The sequence below is a fragment of the Mustela nigripes genome, chromosome 5 (assembly GCF_022355385.1).
Source record: "Mustela nigripes isolate SB6536 chromosome 5, MUSNIG.SB6536, whole genome shotgun sequence".
Taxonomy (NCBI): Eukaryota; Metazoa; Chordata; class Mammalia; order Carnivora; family Mustelidae; genus Mustela; species Mustela nigripes.
The window spans coordinates 85,141,625-85,158,721 of record NC_081561.1 but is presented as its reverse complement, the minus strand read 5'-3'; the positions used below and the strand labels follow the sequence as shown (position 1 = coordinate 85,158,721).

The following is a 17,097-nucleotide window of genomic DNA, read 5'->3' as shown; positions in this document are numbered from 1 at the left end:
AGTCCCACATTGGGCTCCCTGCTTAGCGGGGAGCCTGCTTCCCCTCCTCTCTCTCTGCCTGCCTCTCTGCCTACTTGTGATCTCTGTCAAATAAGTAAATAAAATCTTTTTTAAAAAAATGTAAAAACATATATGAACATTTAAAAAAATAAAATAAAGTGACATCGTATAAGTCCCAGGTAGATTATCAGGAACTAAAATACAAGTAGAAGAAATGGCTCCACAGTAGAAAGCATTATAATAGAGAAATGGGGGATGGAGCTATTTTTAGTCTGTAAGACCTATGAGAGGGCAAATGTCTTTGAATAGAAAACCCCCCATAATCTTTTAATCCAGTGAACTTCAAGGAAACACTACTTTGGCATATTAGATTCAGTCTTTGGTAGTCCAGCCATACCCAGAGTGCATCCACAATAGAGTTTAAGGTCTTCAAGGAGGTTTTGGAAGAGAGGAGTACAGAATGGCACACGGAAGGAGAAGAAGGCTTTACTGAATCCAGTGTCTGGGAGCTCAGACCCAGTGGTGAAGTGCACAAAGATGACGTTTTGCTTTACGGTATACATGCTATCTGTTGTCAGTGTCCCTATCTCGAAACCTGTTTATGGAACAGTTTGCAGTATGATAATTCTTTTTAAAACAAACAGCTTTTGGTTTCATAAACTTCCCTTCTTTTATTTGTAAACCGTAAGAACCAGGTGTTTTTTCATTGAGTCCACGAAAGCCTGGCTCTGGGCTGCAAAGGGACTTGGGTGTTTCTTATAATAAGGGTTGCGGGGGGGGGGGGTGCCTCCCCCACCATGCCTAGATGGAAACAGGAACCAAGTAGGACCGTCTCAACAAAAAAAATTAGGAGAGTAGAAAGAATGTTGTTATAACTGTGATTGCTTCTCTATAACATTGTTTGTCTCTGGAACAAGTCTTTATTTTTGTTTTTTTATAATGTATCAGTGGTTTTAGTGCCTTTAACAATGGGAGTGTGGCCACTTTGCCCAATAATAAAAAGGCAAAACGGTCCATTTGTGGTGTTTTAGGAAGTTTGCCAAAAGGTTCCTTTTGTCATTATAATCCTTCCTCAGTTGCCTGTCTAAAATTAAGAGGAGTTTCGGGGCACCCGGGTAGCTCAGTTGGTTGAGCGTCTGACTCAGTTTCAGCTCAGGTCATGATGGAGCCCTATGTTGTGTTGGGCTCCAAGATCATCAGGGAGGCTGGTTGAAGAGACTCTCCTTCTTGCCCCTCCCCCAAACTTATTCAAATACACACACTCTCTCTCTCAAATAAAATAAATAAATCTTAAAATTCACAGAAGTTTTAAGGCAGGAGCTTGGAAAGGGATATGAAAGGTAAAGGGGTTTTGGAAATGAGGTTTGGGGCACTCCAAGTATGTTTCTCAACCTGTTCATATTTCAGAGCTATTGTTTCTTTCTGTGTCTTTCTGTGTTGTGCCCACTAAAATCTCAGTGGCTGTAGATCAGACAAGACTAAAAGGGGATGATATTTCTCAAAAAATGTACTGGGTCGCTAGTAGTATCTATTTCTTGGAAATTAATGCTTCCTATCTTTTTTAAAGCAATTACTGATGCATTAGGAATCTTTTTTGTTTAGCAGTTCCAAATTTGAAAAGCGTCTGGCTTGCTTTTAATTCTAAATATACTTGTCTCTTATCTGTATAATTTAGCTAAAGGCTTTCAGTGTTCTGGTTGGTTGCTGACAATTACACTGGATATGCTTATCTTTTTCAGCATGGACCTTAGCTGAGTGAAAACAACCAAACCTCAAACTTACCCACCATGATTATATAATTTGCCCTTCTGTTAGGCGCTTCCTTCCCCTAGGTTGATTTCAGAACTATGCCTCAGAATTGTAATCATTTTTTCCTTTGTCAGAGTTGGTTCTATTTAACGAATAACTGTAAAGTTTAGTACCTCAAACCTTCATACACACTTTATGTTCTCATGAGAAACATGTATTATTCAGTGCCCTCCCTGTCCACGTATTTATATATGTTTCTTCTGATTGAGACAGTGGGGTTACTTGATGACAATAGGGAGTAATTTTTTTAACTTGCATATCTGCACTTTCCAATTCATTTAATGTTGAGGTAACCAGTTGTTATAATGATTAAAAGGATTTATTTGATAATGCTTTGATGCTGACCTGTACTGGATGCTCAAGGAGAGATCATTAGTGAAAGGTAAGAGGATTTAATAGTTCTACTCTGAGATTGCCTGAGCCCGATTGTATGAATACAATACAATTAATAGAGCATTGCAATATTGGAAATGACTTTAGTAAATAGTGTCCAGCCTCTACAGTGAAAATTATGATCCCTGACACATAGACCTTTGACTTTTGAGTGGCATGCTTTCATCTACAGCATGTTGATTTCAATGTGGGAATGGAGTGTCTTAATCTCTGTGATTATGTTGGTGTATTTTAGCTTTACGTCTAATCTCACGATGGCTCATTTTATCTATCAATTTAGCAAGTCTACAGTACCCGGTTATTTGGTCAGACACTAGTCTAAATATTGCTGTGATGATATTTTATAGATGTTTTTAACATTTACAGTCACTTGACTTTAAGAAAATTACCCTCGATAATATAGGGGGCCTGATCAAATCCATTGAAGGCCTTCAGAGCAAAAACTGAGGTTTCCCAGAGGAAATTCTGCCTTACAGATTTTGGACTTGCCAGCTTCTACGATCACAGCTGCCATTATTCCTTAAAATAAGTCTTTTTTAAAAAAAATTTGTCTCTTTGTATGACTTATGTATTTTTCTCCAGAGAACTAGTAGTATATAGTATCAGTAGTAGTCCAGTAGTAGTTTGGGTTCTGAATCTTTGGAGAAGAAGCCTGACCGGATACCCTGACCCTCAGAAAATCAGAGTTTTCCCCCAGGATTATGTAACACATTTCAATTACTTTTTAAGAGAAACTTTTAAATTAACTTTTAAAGTAAAAACAGGATATTAAACCTCTTAAAATTTCTTAATTGATGTCAGTTTTAATTACGGTAGGGCATTTTAGGATAAAGAATTGGAAAGAGTAGCAAAGCCACAAAAGATGGGATTGGGACAAGTCTCAAGAAATTCTGTAATGAACGTTGAACCCTTTGCTCTGGGCTGGGTCACTTCTTCATTGACCTGAAGACTTAAGACAATCACTCTCCTTAAAATGCCCATAAAGTAATAAACTGAATTGCTTTACTATTCTTCAATACTGCTCTTCTCTCACAAACGTTTAGATCTCTCTGAAGTTACAGAGCCGTGGTGTTCCATTCAAAGTAAATGGTGTCATTGATCTGGTGTCATTTATCTTCTTCATTTTCAGTCCCCATCTTCCCTAGAATTTCTCATCTTCTAGAGTTCCCTGAAGTTGCCCGTGGGGGAGAGTGCAGGAAGTCTGGGAGCTGCAGGTATAGCAATCCTGAGCACCTGCCTGTGGTAACCGGACCACTGAGGGAAGCTTCCATTGTTGGTGTATTTTAGCTTTACGTCTAAAACCTCTGGGGGGCATCAGCTGAACGAGTAAAACAGTACAACTGTAGAGCTGCTGGCAAAAAACAGAGCTCTGTGAAGTGTAAATACGGGCGGGGGAGGGGGGATGGGAGGGCCTTCTGAAGCTCTCTCAGGCCTTTTTTCTTTCTGCCAGAGTGTTTCTCCCTGGGCATCTAACTGCCCTTAGGTTCTCATCCGGTTGTGGAATCAGTTGTGGGATCAGTAGAGACTCTAAAGACCTAAGAATCCAACCTGGACACAACACATTCATTCAGCACTGTCATCCCAGGTCCGTGTTTCTGCATGGCCATCTTCAATGACGGAAGGCACAGCTTGTTACCTTCTGGTAGCTTCCAGTCACCCAGCCTCATTCTGCCTTCCAGCACTACACTAAAAGTAGAAATGCCTCCACATGTTAACCTTTAATACAGTTACCTTGTTTCTCCAGATCTTGCCCTGTTTTCTCCAAAGGAAAATGTACCTTCTTTCCAATGATCTCCTGTATTATAGCCTAGAATTTTGGCAGGTCCTAGGCTGCTCTCTTTCGAGTGTGTTCTAATTTATCATCCTAGTGAAATACCTAGTTCAGGCAATGTGATCCGAGGACCCCCAAGCAGAGAAGGCTCTTCCGCTTACTCAGCGAGCTGGACATCTGTTGATACCACCTGTGATACTGTTAGGACTTTCACTGCCTCATCACGCTGATCGTATGTCGAGAGCTCGCTGTCTGCGCACCCTCCTTCTGTGCAGCTCCTGAAGCTTGGCTGGGTTGTCTTGTTGTCTTCTGTGCCCGTGCAGCTGGACTTAAGAAGAGGGGTTCGTTTATCGTTACTAAGTCTTTTTTTAGCGATAGCCCATTATTTTGATCTGTTGATGATTTTGGCCCTGAGTCTAGCCATCTCTCTGTTTTATCTACAGATATACAACCCTCGTTCTCCTCTAAATCTTTAATAAAACACCACCTTTCCTCCCCGTTGCCCACTTGTCCACACTCATCTGGGCTTTGGCAGCAACTCGGTATCCATGCTCATCCCCCTGAAATAAGTCTTCCACGCTGCCAGGGCCTGCCTGTTTGAAAAACAAACACAAGTGAGTGCTCATTTTCCTTTTTTTGGCCTTCTATCCCCACAGTCACTGCGTGAGATGCTTTTCTCCACCTGGGCAGAGAACTTAGGGAACTGGTTTTTCATAAGTCTCACTCCTCCTTTTCAACCCATCCTCCACCAGACTGGCCGGTCTGGATCAAACATTTCATTATCAACACTCCTGAATGCCCCTGTTACATGGGAGAACCTTGTAGGATTTGCCTACTGCCTCCCCTCTGATGTCATTGCCCAAACCACCCCCCGCCCTTGCACCTTTGACATGATTTCTGCCTCCTAAAGCAAGACGGGGGCCACAGTTGCTCAGTCTCCTTACCTTTCTTGTGGTGTGGCTCAAAAAATAAAACAATCTGTAACTGCTCACAGACCAATGATAGGTCTGACCGGGGAAACACAGGCCTGGCAGTCCATCTGATTCTTCTGTTGAACCCAGCAATTGATTTCTTTGCCTCCTTTTGAATCTGTAAAATTAGATTTATAACCTCCCAAGGGTGTCACTATTAGAGGAGATGATGTGTGCCCATCTTAACTCGTGTCCAGGAATTCAGAAGTTCATGCAGTGTATATTAGGTATCATCAGTGGGAATAATGAACATTAGAACAGCCCGAGGACATTCTAACCTAGGTTCCTGGGTTCCAAGTTTAATGTGGCATTTTATAATATTAGCAACTTAGCTAGTGATTCCTAATGTTTAGGAAAGAGTTTTAAAGCTTAGTTATCCATACCTTATGTTCAGATAAGTGAATCCTCAGGGTTTAAAATTTTTTTACAGAGGGGCAGACATGGGAAAGTGCTGGCACCACAAAGTGCTCACCACACAGCAGAGATTTATGGAAATGTTATAAAAGGCACGGCAGGGACCTTGGACTTCTTGGTTCCTGGCACGCCACTGCTAGAGTAGTATTTACTGTTTTTCTTAGTGCCTGTTAACAAAAGGTGGTAAAATAAAGATCAAAGCAAACCTGCCTTTTTATTTTCCTTTCAAAGGGTCAGTCTTTCTTTGTGCTGTACTTCTTTGTCCAGCAGCTTATTGGAAGCTCTGTATAAGGCTGCAAGATGGCGGGACATTCTGCCTTTATTGCCAAAGCTGCCGTGAGGAAGTGTCCTCATTCTAGGAAACTGTAAGGGAGCCCTCTAACTTCAAGAAGGCCATGGCAGAGAACCAGCTGGGACCCTTTGTTCTCAGGGGCTGTTTGATTCCACAGTCAACCTGTGCTGGCCTTGTGTTTTCAAACCCTATGAAGGTTTTCTTTTCTTTTAAATACTGCATTAAAATGTAGATTTCCAAAACTGCTACTAGAAGTAAATTGCAGCTTACCTTGGTGGGGGGAGCGGGGGTTAATGCATTAAATATTTAAAAGATTACTGAAGTCCAGTAGTTTTGAGGAGTTAATCAGCTCCTGTGTGTTAATCATAATGTAGAAATAAGAAAAGTCTTTTTAGCACTTCTGGGCCCTGCTGAAAAGTAACTAACTTATATGTGTATAGAACTGTAATTTACCAGTGACTGTCCATTCAATTCCAGCAGTAGTGATTTCTGTTCTCAGCTACAGTCCTTAATGAGTGCCAGTCAGGCTCTTTTCCATTTCAGGGATGTTTTCGTAAAGCTCCCTAGGCTTTTAGAAGGGAGGGTCTAGGTATGCTTCTCACTGCTTAAACAGATTGCTCTTTGCAGGAGGATAGTCTTAGATTCATTCATGGACTGTATGCTATTTTCTAGTCTTACAGTCATAAAGACAGACATAAAGTAAAGGAGGGATACGTGTGAGCAGAAGCCAGCCTGAAACGTATGTGTGTATACATGCGCCTGCCTGTGTGTAGTCTCCTAGAACATTGTGACAGGTAGGTCCAAATCACGAGATGATTTGGTAGGGGACTTGGTAGGGGACTACCAAGCAGTTAGTTTGACTGTTACATATTCACTTGCCTCATGGCTGGAGGCAGGCCAGAGGGACCCGACAGCCAGGATAAGAAGGACAGATACAAATTAATTGCGTACTAAGGGAGTGGGGCTGGGGGTGGGAATTGGTGAGGACAGCAGTTGCTCAACAGCCTAGTGACTTGTTTCATTAATAATGGACGAGTGGTATCATTTCCACTTACAGTTGTCACTATATTTAATGATTATATTGGGAACATTTTTCTATCTATAAAGTGAGTTTAGTTTAAAAATCTACCTTTTCTCACTAGGTAGTATCTCATTTCTTCCAACTTTGTACCAAGTCCATTAAAAATCATTAAAATAATAATTATTATTTTATTATTAAAAATAATTATAACAATTGAAACCATTGCAAAACCTCACTGACTCTTGGAAGTCTACATACCCCGGTTCCCATGGGGACTGTACCCAAAAGTGATGCTCAAGGCCACATCCAATTGAAAGCACTTACTAGTTCTGAGGAAGAGCTTAGGAATTCGGAATAGGATTCCTTTTACTTTAAGGCTTTGCCATACCCTTTCCACATCAGCTTTTGTTTGGGGTCTGAGTATAAAAGGGAGAAGACTGGAAGCCCATGCTTCTGTAGGGGTTCAGCCCCAGTATTCCTGAAATTAAATAAGAGTTAAACACCTATATCCATTTAAAGACGGGGTTTGAGCATTTAAGAAACTAATCTAAAATGTATTTATGTCTTAAATGTGTACTTCATGGATAGGGGGAAAAAGCCTCCTTTATTATGATTATTTGATCTTGAGGCTGTTTGCTTCTCTGTGACTGGTCACAGCTGTGACTGGGACACAGCTAGTCACTGTTGCAGTCAGGATTTACAAGGCAGCTAGACAAAAGCATCTTAGCCTCAGAGCAGATGGGCCATGGTTTAATCCTGACTCAGTGACTTAACTAGCTGGGGGACTTTAACCTCTGTGAGCCTCTGTTTCCTGACCTGTCAGGTGAGGACTCCTCTCCCCCATGCTGTTATGACTAACACAGGTAACCTATTTAACACACCTCGCACAGCATCTGACAAAGTTGGAGATGTTCCTAGATAATGGAATTCTTGGACCCATGCCTGCCCATGGGCTGTAGGACGGTGGTGACTTTTGGCCTCCTTTGATTAGGCTTTCATTTCCCTGTAGATGGTTTAAGCATAATTTTCAAAACAGCCATTTTAGTGACTTCCACATTTTGATACGAATCAAAATTCTCCGTGAGACTTCTTATGCATGAAGAATGCCATCTTTGTCATTTGAAGGGATAGTCTACTGTGGATAACAGGAGAACTAGTGATTGCCTAGTGATCATAGTTTCGGTCCTGTGGGTCCCAGAGGGCTGTCCTGTGATCTCTGGTTCCACAGACCTCAATGGGGGGCTCCTTTTTGATATCTTACCCAGACAAGGTAAAGGCTATGAAGACTTTGCTTTGCTGCTGCATTTCTCCTATAAAAGCTTTAAAGCCATCCAGGCCATCCTTGAAAGTAAAGGAATGTACATCTTCTGCAGAAGTCATTTGAATTTCAGCTTTCCCTTTGCTTTGCTCTTAGAAAGATGTTTCATTGTCCTCCTAAGATACTTCATAAAATGTTAATCCTTTCATTGTTTTATGTGGACGATGAAGAAGAGATCCCTTTTTCCTTAGCTTTACTTTTGTTAAACTTCTTGGAGATGGTTAGAAGCTATTAGCTTTATTTGGGTAAGGAACATTTTTGAATGAAATTTGTCATTTGAAACGTAGCTTTTTACGCCAAAAGGTAGTTTCAGCCGTGTGTGTGTGTATGTTGCCATTGTAAATACTAACCTGATTCTCTGGAAGGTAGAAGAAACAACTAGATTTGAAAAGATTTCCATAAATATGTGTATGGTAATACTGGACTATGTTTCTTGATCACCTGATTAAAGAAATAAGAAATAATAAATCATCTTCAATTTGGAAATAGAATTACCAAATAAAATTACTAAGTAGGATTATGGAACTATGTGGTATCCACCATTTATTTCTTGAACAATAGGATCTTGCATGTTCTAAGCATGGTTTCTCCTTTCCTTCCTTCACATCTTGCCACCTCTGTAGAGGCTGGAGAAAGGGATCTAGGATTCTAAACTGTATAGGCCAAATGTTCATCATAAGCAGAAGCACTGAACTATGGAGGAGGAGATCTAAATGTTCACTCTTGCTGCCAACAAACATTTGACCTGGGCAAGGAATTTTACCTCTCGGGCTTCAGTTTTCCTTGCATGAAAAATGCTGATGTAGATGCTTTCTCAGACCCGCTCAGTTCTTCAGCCCCATTCACTTTTATTTCAAATACCAATCACATAGAGGACTATGATTTTAAGTAAACTTAATATCTGAAATTTCCAGCATTTCCCCAATCTACACATCTAATAACTGTTAACCTTAATTAAATCCCCTCAGTCTTTGAGCGAAAGATTTCTATAGTTTTGATGTTTTTGTTTTTATTTCCCCAGAGTACATTTGCTAATATGTCTCCTGCAGTGGCCTGGGTAATATTAGTAGATAAAAAAATAAAATTGTTCTTTGATAAAGTTGATAGTTAAACTGGAAACACCTTAAATATGAAGCAAAAATGGACTACTTAGAACAGATGTATTATAAAAAGTAAAAGCAGGGAGGTTTCTGGCTGGCTCAGTTGGAAGAATATGTGACTCTTGATCCTGGGATTGTGAGTTCGAACCCCATGTTGGGAATAGAGATTACTTTTTTAAAAAAATGATTCTTATACGTATCACCTGCTTTTTTTTGCTTTTTATAAGGACTTCTTCCAGCTACCACTATGCTCATTTCATCCTTTCCCCAATCCTGGAAGGTAAATGATCACCTCAATTTTACAGCAAAGACAAAGTCACCAAGAAAAGTTAAGTGAATTGTCAACAGTTACTCTTCCATTCAAAGGATTTAGACAGAGTACTAGACATAGAATCCTCAGGGTCCTCTCATGGGTGAGTAGATTAAGTATTGAGAGGAAAAGTAGAGCGGTCTGGAGTGGGAAGATGGCTTTGGACTTTTTAAGCAGACTTGATTTTGATTAAGAAGCAAAAACAAAAACAACAAAAATTAGTTTAATTTGGCAGTTGGCATTGGTCAGTGTCGCTATAAACTGAAATTTTTTCCCCACATCATAGTTTCAGGCAGCCTAGAGGTGGAGAGTCTGGAGAGTCTTAAGTGAGAAAGCTCATTTCAGGAGAAAACAGTATCACATGATTGTATGCTTTGGAGAAAACAATCTGAAAAAGAACTAAAAGTGGGTCAAATGTTGAGGATTGCTCAGCCCGGCTGGGAGTGACCGGCCCAGAGCTGGTGGAATTGCAGGGGGAGTAGCGTGGATGTGGTGGGGCGGATTGTTTTTTCCTTGGTGAACTGTAGTTTCTCTCCTTTCGATTCGACTTGCACTCGGGATGTTCCAGACTGCCAGCTCTGGGAGAAGAGGCCGGGTTCTCCCCCTGCCTGCCCTACCGGGAAGGTCTCAAGTGCAGGGCAGTGCTGGTCCTCCTGCCAGGTGAGGCCCCGCCTGTGTTCACACAGACTCTGGGATCGCAGGGACGCCTGCAGGGCTGGGCTGTGTGACAGAGTGCGGAGTGTGCCATGCGGGTCCAGCGAGGCCTTCCTTCATCCAGGGACTCGCAAACATTGTCCCGATTGAAAACCCGGCCCCCCCAACAAAGAAGAAGTCTTCTTGCCTTGAGTCCCTGGCTCCGTTGCGATTGGGGGCGGGGGGGTGCCCTGCCCTGCGGCCGGTGCGGGCAGAGCGGGGCTGGGGTAGAGAGGAGAGGAAGAAGGAGCCTGGCGGCGCTCTGGCCACCTCCCTCCCTGGGCTCCCGCCCACTGCGGTGAGTTCCCGACCAGAGCCCGCGGCCACGGGGCGCTGGTAGAGCCGCTCGTGCTCCTCCTGGATCCGGACAGGTCGGGGTTGTCAGGGCAACTGTGCACAGCGGCATCTCGCCGCTTCCCCTCTGTGCCGTGTGCGGAACAGCTTACCGTGCCGCGGCGGGGGACAAGCCTGGGGACAGGTGCCTGGGGGGGAAGAGCCGGGATCTGACTGCACAGGTTAGGCAGCGGACCGAGGCAGCTGACCCTGCGTGCCTTTCCTGGGGCTTTTCCGGAAGGAGAGTGCGCGTGCGTGTGTGGGGAGCGCGTGTGCAAGCAGCGGGCTCTAGCCAGCCACATGCCCAGGGGGAGTAAGTGGGAGGGGGCGCGGAGGGGAGGTGGGGGGGCTGCTGCTAGGTGCAGAGGAACTGCAGGGCCTCAGTTGCCAAGTGGCTGGTAGTATCTGTCAGCTGTTTGCACACTGTTTACCCATAGGGGATCTATTACAAGTGCTCAAATGAACTGGCCGCTTAGAAACTAGCAGCTTCCTGGGAGCTGCAATTACATAAGCATATATTTTTAATATAATAATAATTAAAAGAACTAGTAGCCTCGGTATGCCTGGATCTGCTACAGCTATCCGACAAGAGAGACTGAAGAAGACCAGTGCAAGGCCAATTCCCCTTGGTTTATTCACCATAAACGAGGAAGAGGAACAGCAAAAGAATGGAAATTCCAGAAGACCAAAAGGTATGCATTAGCTCTACCCTTTGGTTGGAACCGGTCCCTATTTCCCACACATTCTGTGGCACATTTACAAACTGTGTGCACACGGTGTGGAGTGCTTGTGATCCCCTAGCAGTTTGCCGGTGGTATTTACACATTCTGTAGAACTGTGGATGCGTGAAATGGGGAACAGATTTTGCAGATTTGGTAGCTTTCAGATCAGCTGCCTTTCTGACCTTCACTGCTTTCTTGGCTTAGAGATCTTTAATTTTCTCATGCTCACTTTGAACAGTTACCGATGACACTGTCCTAGCAATAGGAATAGGAGTCGTCCAGGTTTAAATGAACACCTCCCCACCTTGCTTAGGTGCCTTGGTGAGTTCTGTTTAATAAGGACAGTTTCTCCTCCGAAGGGGATGAGTTAAAGTGACCAAAGAGTGCAGCCTTTTCCAAGGGCACAGGGTCAAGACGTTCCTTCCTTCCTTTTGTATTCCGAAATACTGAGAGCTTGAAGGAGGAGATAAATAAACACGGAGTGCACCATAGAGGACAAAGCTAGGGAACAGGGAGGGAGGACCATGAGGCTTTCTAACTTGTGATGGTAACTGCTACTGAACATCTCCCGGAGGCTGGCCTGTGCTGGGTGTGGAAAGGAGAGGTCTGGTTCTTGTGCATTTCTGTCATAATGATGACATGGAGTAGCAGCTTTGACTGGCTTCTCAAATCCCTGGGTACTCCATCTTTTAGCATTGTCTCATAGCCACCCCTCCTCCCCAGGGCTGTAATTTTCGGGATGGCAACATCATGCCTTTAGAAGGGCTTTAAGGCTTGCATTTTAAGTTTTTTCTTGCAACTCCCTTCCCCAAAATATATAAGCTATTCATTGCTTAAGCTGATAGAGTACCAGTTTTGCTGTTTCCATGTGGGGATTAAATTTTAGCTTGCATGCAAACTGTTCTGTCACGGAGATATCAAATTTTTTTTTTCTCTGTGTGATACAGAGCAGTAGCATGGCAAAGTAGCAGGCAAATATTTAAACACTGATAGAATAAGTGTTTGAATAGAATCCAGTGTCTGAAAATGACCGGCTTTCTTTTTCCTGGTTCTTGAGTGAATCTTCATTTGCTTTTCTCAAATATAATTGCAACTGTCTACTCTAAATCCAGAAGTATATTTTACTTCACTTTTAAAATACCATATACAGAGAATTTCTAATAACTGGGATCTAAGTAGCATAGTTGACTTTAATGTCACTATCAGACATAGCTTCTGTCTTAGAACCAGATGACTTCAGGAATTTACAGAAGCCACAGATGGAAGCTGATGGAGATGATTGGTTTGTTTCTGTTTCTGTTTTTGTTTTTTTGCCCAGGAGTTAGACAATTGAACCAGGGTGTGCTTTTGATGAAAACCCAATACTTTAAATTGTTAGTAGCAGATCATTTGGCCTCTTAGGAAGTGGTAACGTTCTAAATTAATGTGGATCTGTTGAATTGTGCCCACTGTGTATTTTTTTTGAAATGTTCTTCATTTGCAGCACTTTTCCCTTAGGCATCTTAGAGCAGTAATTTAGGATAGCTATCTGTTTTGTTCTGAGTAGTTTTCTTGAATTACTCTCTTTCTCCTGTGTTTTGTTTGTTTGTTTTCATTTGCCTTTAGTGTTTTATTTAAAGGAGGAAGGGAAGGGGAAGTAGGTGCTTCTAAAAATCTGTTTTTGGCAATTCGTGCAACTTTTTGGATAAGAGAGACTTAAGAACGTTCTGATCCCCTACCATTTTTCTTTTTCTGCTTTTCCCTATATCAAGGAGAAAGTGAAGGAATAGAGAAGGAGGAAAATCTTTTGTTGATCAGGATGTCCAGACTTTCTGTATATCCCCCAAATGTCTCTAATTTATGGACACATCTAATAAAATAAAACAGCCCTGGAAATATCAGTGGTTCTTGATGGATAAGACTATTGGCTTGGTTCTGAATTTCTTATGAGGTCTGTCTGAGCAATAGGAATGTCCACTTGCAAATCTAACTTTGTCAGTAGAACAGTGATGGAAATATTCTATGTATCCCCTGTCCGATATGATAACTAGCCACATGTAGCTGGGAGCACTTGAAATATGGCTACTATAACTAAGAAACTGACTTTTAAATTTTATTTTATTTTTTTTTAAAGATTTTACTTATTTATTTGACAGAGAACACAAGTAGGCAGAGAGGCAGGCAGAGAGAGAGAAGCAGGCTCTGCACTGAGCAGAGAGCCGGATGCGGGGCTCGATCCAGGACCTGGGATCATGACCTGGGCCGAAGGCAGAGGCTTTAACCCGCTGAGCCACCCAGGCGCCCCTGACTTTTAAATTTTAATTGATTTTTTAGTTAAAGAGCCACACATGGCAAGTGGTTACCTTCTTAGACAACATAGTTCTAGTCTTATCTCTGTAGACTATCTCTATAGAGATATCTCTTAGACTATCTCTATAGCTCTATCTCTATAGAGCTGTGATCTGAATTTTTGTCCTCTCTGTGTTGTCCAACCTTACGTGCTTCCTGGCGCCAGATATGGTCAGGTCCTGAAATGAATGTGGAGCATAGTAAACTGGCTTTATAGATAATTTCAGTTGTCCTTTTCCACATAAATGTTATTTCCTGCTTTGAATATTATACTTGCTACTCCCTGGTTGCCGACATCATCCTTTGCAACATATAATGGACTTTTATTTATTAAATTATTTCCAAATCATCATGGCAAGATGACATACAGGTTATCATTTATGTGTTATTATTAAGATAAGCAATCAGAAATTTTTCTTTTTTGCCTGCTCTGTGGGCTAATCAGCCAACTGTGTGCAACCTGGTTTTCATGCTTAGTATCTTTTTTCTGTCACCACCAGGCATAAAGAAGTTTGTTACCTGAATTCAGGAGGTAAATGCTCCTATTCAAGATTACCCTGGGTTAATGACAGGTCGCATCTTTCCAGATACTCTACTCTTGGGTAGCCATCATAACAAACTTCGTAGGAATGAACATAATGATTACTGTCTGGACTCCCTGTGTGGCTTCAAAATTGCCTTGATGGGGTGAGACAGTAGCTCAGTTAGCTGGTAGACTCAATCAGTTCTTGAAGGTGAAATTTCTCTCCCTTGTAATCAGTAGAGATGCAAATGTTTTACATGCCTTGCTCTTATCGACGAATAACATTTAGACAGTAATTGGGGGTGAGCTGGGCTTCTGCTCTTATACCTCTAGAACCTAGGTCTCAGTGTAATGCTGATGTGGACTGGTGCAGGAAAGCTTATTTAGGTACTGCAGTGACTCAGTGTCCTTGCTTAGGTTTCAAGGCAAACCTGCCTTATGGTGAGTTTTACTGAACACAGTGTAATTAATTTGTAAAAACACCTTTTCTCCCTAAACCAACATTTGCTAAATGCTCAGTCTGTACAGATTCCTTTGCTGGGACATTGTGGAGGTGGTACAAAGGTAACTGACACGGACGGTTTCTGCTCTCAGAGGTGTCTACCTCTCTAGTGAAGGAGACCACTATGTACCAATAATGCAAGAATATAAACTGACATCGGGGGAAGGGCTGAGAGTATTATGAAAGTATCTATACCTATGTGCCCTTCTCTAGACAGTAAGCTTCTCAAGGGCCAAGACTACTCCTCTGTGTATGAAATTGCAGAGTGGATAGAACATTATTGAATGGAGATAAACTCAATATTTAAAAATAATTTGCACAGGCTCTGAAAGTCTTACTAACATAAGAATACTAAGAAATGTTGATCATATTAGGATTGTCCTTCCTAGGCAACCATTTTAATGTTGGGGTGTATCTGATATTTGGGTGTATCTGATAGGTTAATCCTATGACTTTTTACCACGTTGCCTTTACCTTAGAGTGTATCAGGGATTCTGCCCTGTATTGTTGTGTTCCATTATACTATTTTTCATTTTCTTTGGTGGAAAAATGAAGGCATATGTTTACAAGGTAGTATTAACTGACCAGTTTGTTAGTATTGAGGTTAATGCCTCCTGCTCATTTTGTTAGCAAATTGCAGATTAGATTGTTAAGAATTTTTCTCCTTGAAATCAGGACACAGTAGTTCTGGGAAGCTGTCTTCTCCTTTTCCCTGTTTCCCTCCCCCTGCCTTTTTGTTAGAATGGGTTTTTCTGGAGCCTGCAGTAATTTCTTCTTCTTCTTTTTTTTTTTTTTTTTTGGCTTATGCACTCTAAAGGTAGAATTTCTGCCAGTGAAGGTTTCCAAATGAAATATGATCTGCCATTTACCATTTGTATTCCTATTGGAGTAGTGATGATCTAGCAATTATAATGTCCTCTTTATAAGTCCTGAGTCTTTTTTTTTCCCCAAAAAGGATTGTTAATGTCAAGAAATGTGAATGCCATTCTAGAATCATTCTCTCTCTTTTTCTTGTTTCTTTCCTCTTTTGTTCTGTAAGACTTGGACTTTTGTCTGTTCCCACTGTCTTTATTTGTGCCATTTCAGGACTAGGCAAAAACTTTTAGCAGTAGAATTCTACAGCTAGTGAGGCAAAGGTATAGTTCAGAATAGCAATAGTATCAAAGATCCCTATTATAAGGAGGAAATCTTAAAGTCAAATTGATTGCCATAAATTTTATTTGCTCAAGAAACCCAAAATGTAATGTTTTATTCAAAGCCTTTATATAAAAATAACAACAGGGGTTGTCGAGAACAAGGACCACAACATCTGATGTATGGCTTACACTCATTGGATTCTCTGTGAACACCTGTTGAGTGAGTGGAACTATTTCCCAGGCATCCCGTGTTACAGTAGAAATTACCGTAGGTATCGCTATACAAGGGGAACGTGATTTAATCTCTACATAACCAAATTTTTTTTTTATGGTGAGGTACTATATTCATGGGAATTTGCTTGCTCTATAAAACTAAAAGGCTTAAAAATTATGTGTGTGTTTCAAGAGACATAATCAGTAGAGCTAAAATAGCTGACTGCTCTAACCTTAGGAGCCAAACACATGTATTTGGTGAAAATCTCTCAGCTGATAAATGTTACATATTATTTATTAGAAGGTGGGATTGAGTATCCTTTTCCACTAACATCAACATATCTCAAGGGGCAACTTTAAATTCCGTTGTTACTAAAAAATGGCAGATCATTTGGAGGCACATTAACCATGTTTTGAGCAGGAACTAATACCTTCACATCAACAAAGGAAATTTCATTGAGAGAATTCGTTTTAATTCTCCGTTCTTAGCATTTGGAAGAACCCATTTATGTTGGGCCCTCTATGCATTAAGTTTATGTTCTAGATTTGTTAACTTCCAAAGGCAACTCATACCTCATTATACCTCAGATCTGGATACAAAGACCCAAAGGGTACCACAGGCGGCCATAAGACATCGTGTTTGAAATGTGTACTTCAAAGGGCACTGATGAATATTTTTGCTGACTATAAAATGCAAGTTCCATTTTCTTCTTTTTTTTTTTTAAAGATTTTATTTATTTATTTGACAGACAGAGATTACAGGTAGGCAGAGAGACAGGCAGAGAGAGAGGAAGGGAAGCAGGCTCCCTACTGAGCAGAGAGCCTGATGCGGGGCTCAATCCCAGGACCCTAGGATCACGATCTGAGCCCAAGGCAGAGGCTTAACCCACTGAGCCACCCACAAATTCCATTTTCTTAGGCTTTCTTCCCAATGATGATTATTTGAGAATTTTAATAGATTCTGTCCAGATTCCAGAGAATTTACCATTCTGGGTCCAGTGTGGAGTGTGAAATGAGAATAGAGTTTAGGCATATTGACCGAAGAAAATTATGTTCACAGTTTCAGGCCTAATAAAGTAGTAGCAAGATCATCTGTGGATTCAGATGTGGATTCAGAACCAGTCATCTTAAAACCATCATTGAGAATAACATTATGAAGGTTAGTGTGGTGTGGTGCCTCCTCATAGGGTTTCTTACAAGGTCAAGCATCAAGTGTATTTGTTGAGGAGTGATTTGGGAGTCCAGGTG

At 41.5% G+C, this 17,097-nt stretch overlaps 1 protein-coding gene across 13 annotated transcripts in view; it reads left to right on the top strand.

Moving 5' to 3' along the window:
- Positions 1-17,097, top strand: part of MAP7 (microtubule associated protein 7) — a 167,451-nt gene that overhangs the window by 11,891 nt on the left and 138,463 nt on the right. For 9 of the 13 annotated variants that reach the window (XM_059400799.1, XM_059400798.1, XM_059400794.1 and 6 more), the window contains exon 1: positions 10,970-11,117. The exons of 3 other annotated variants lie outside the window; for them this stretch is intronic. In XM_059400799.1, the coding sequence (XP_059256782.1) occupies positions 10,985-11,117 (133 nt within the window). In that variant the 5' untranslated portion in view covers positions 10,970-10,984. Of the gene's footprint in view, positions 1-9,963; positions 10,060-10,969; positions 11,118-17,097 lie in introns of those variants that run through there. One more of the 13 variants, XM_059400801.1, reaches the window with a different exon arrangement.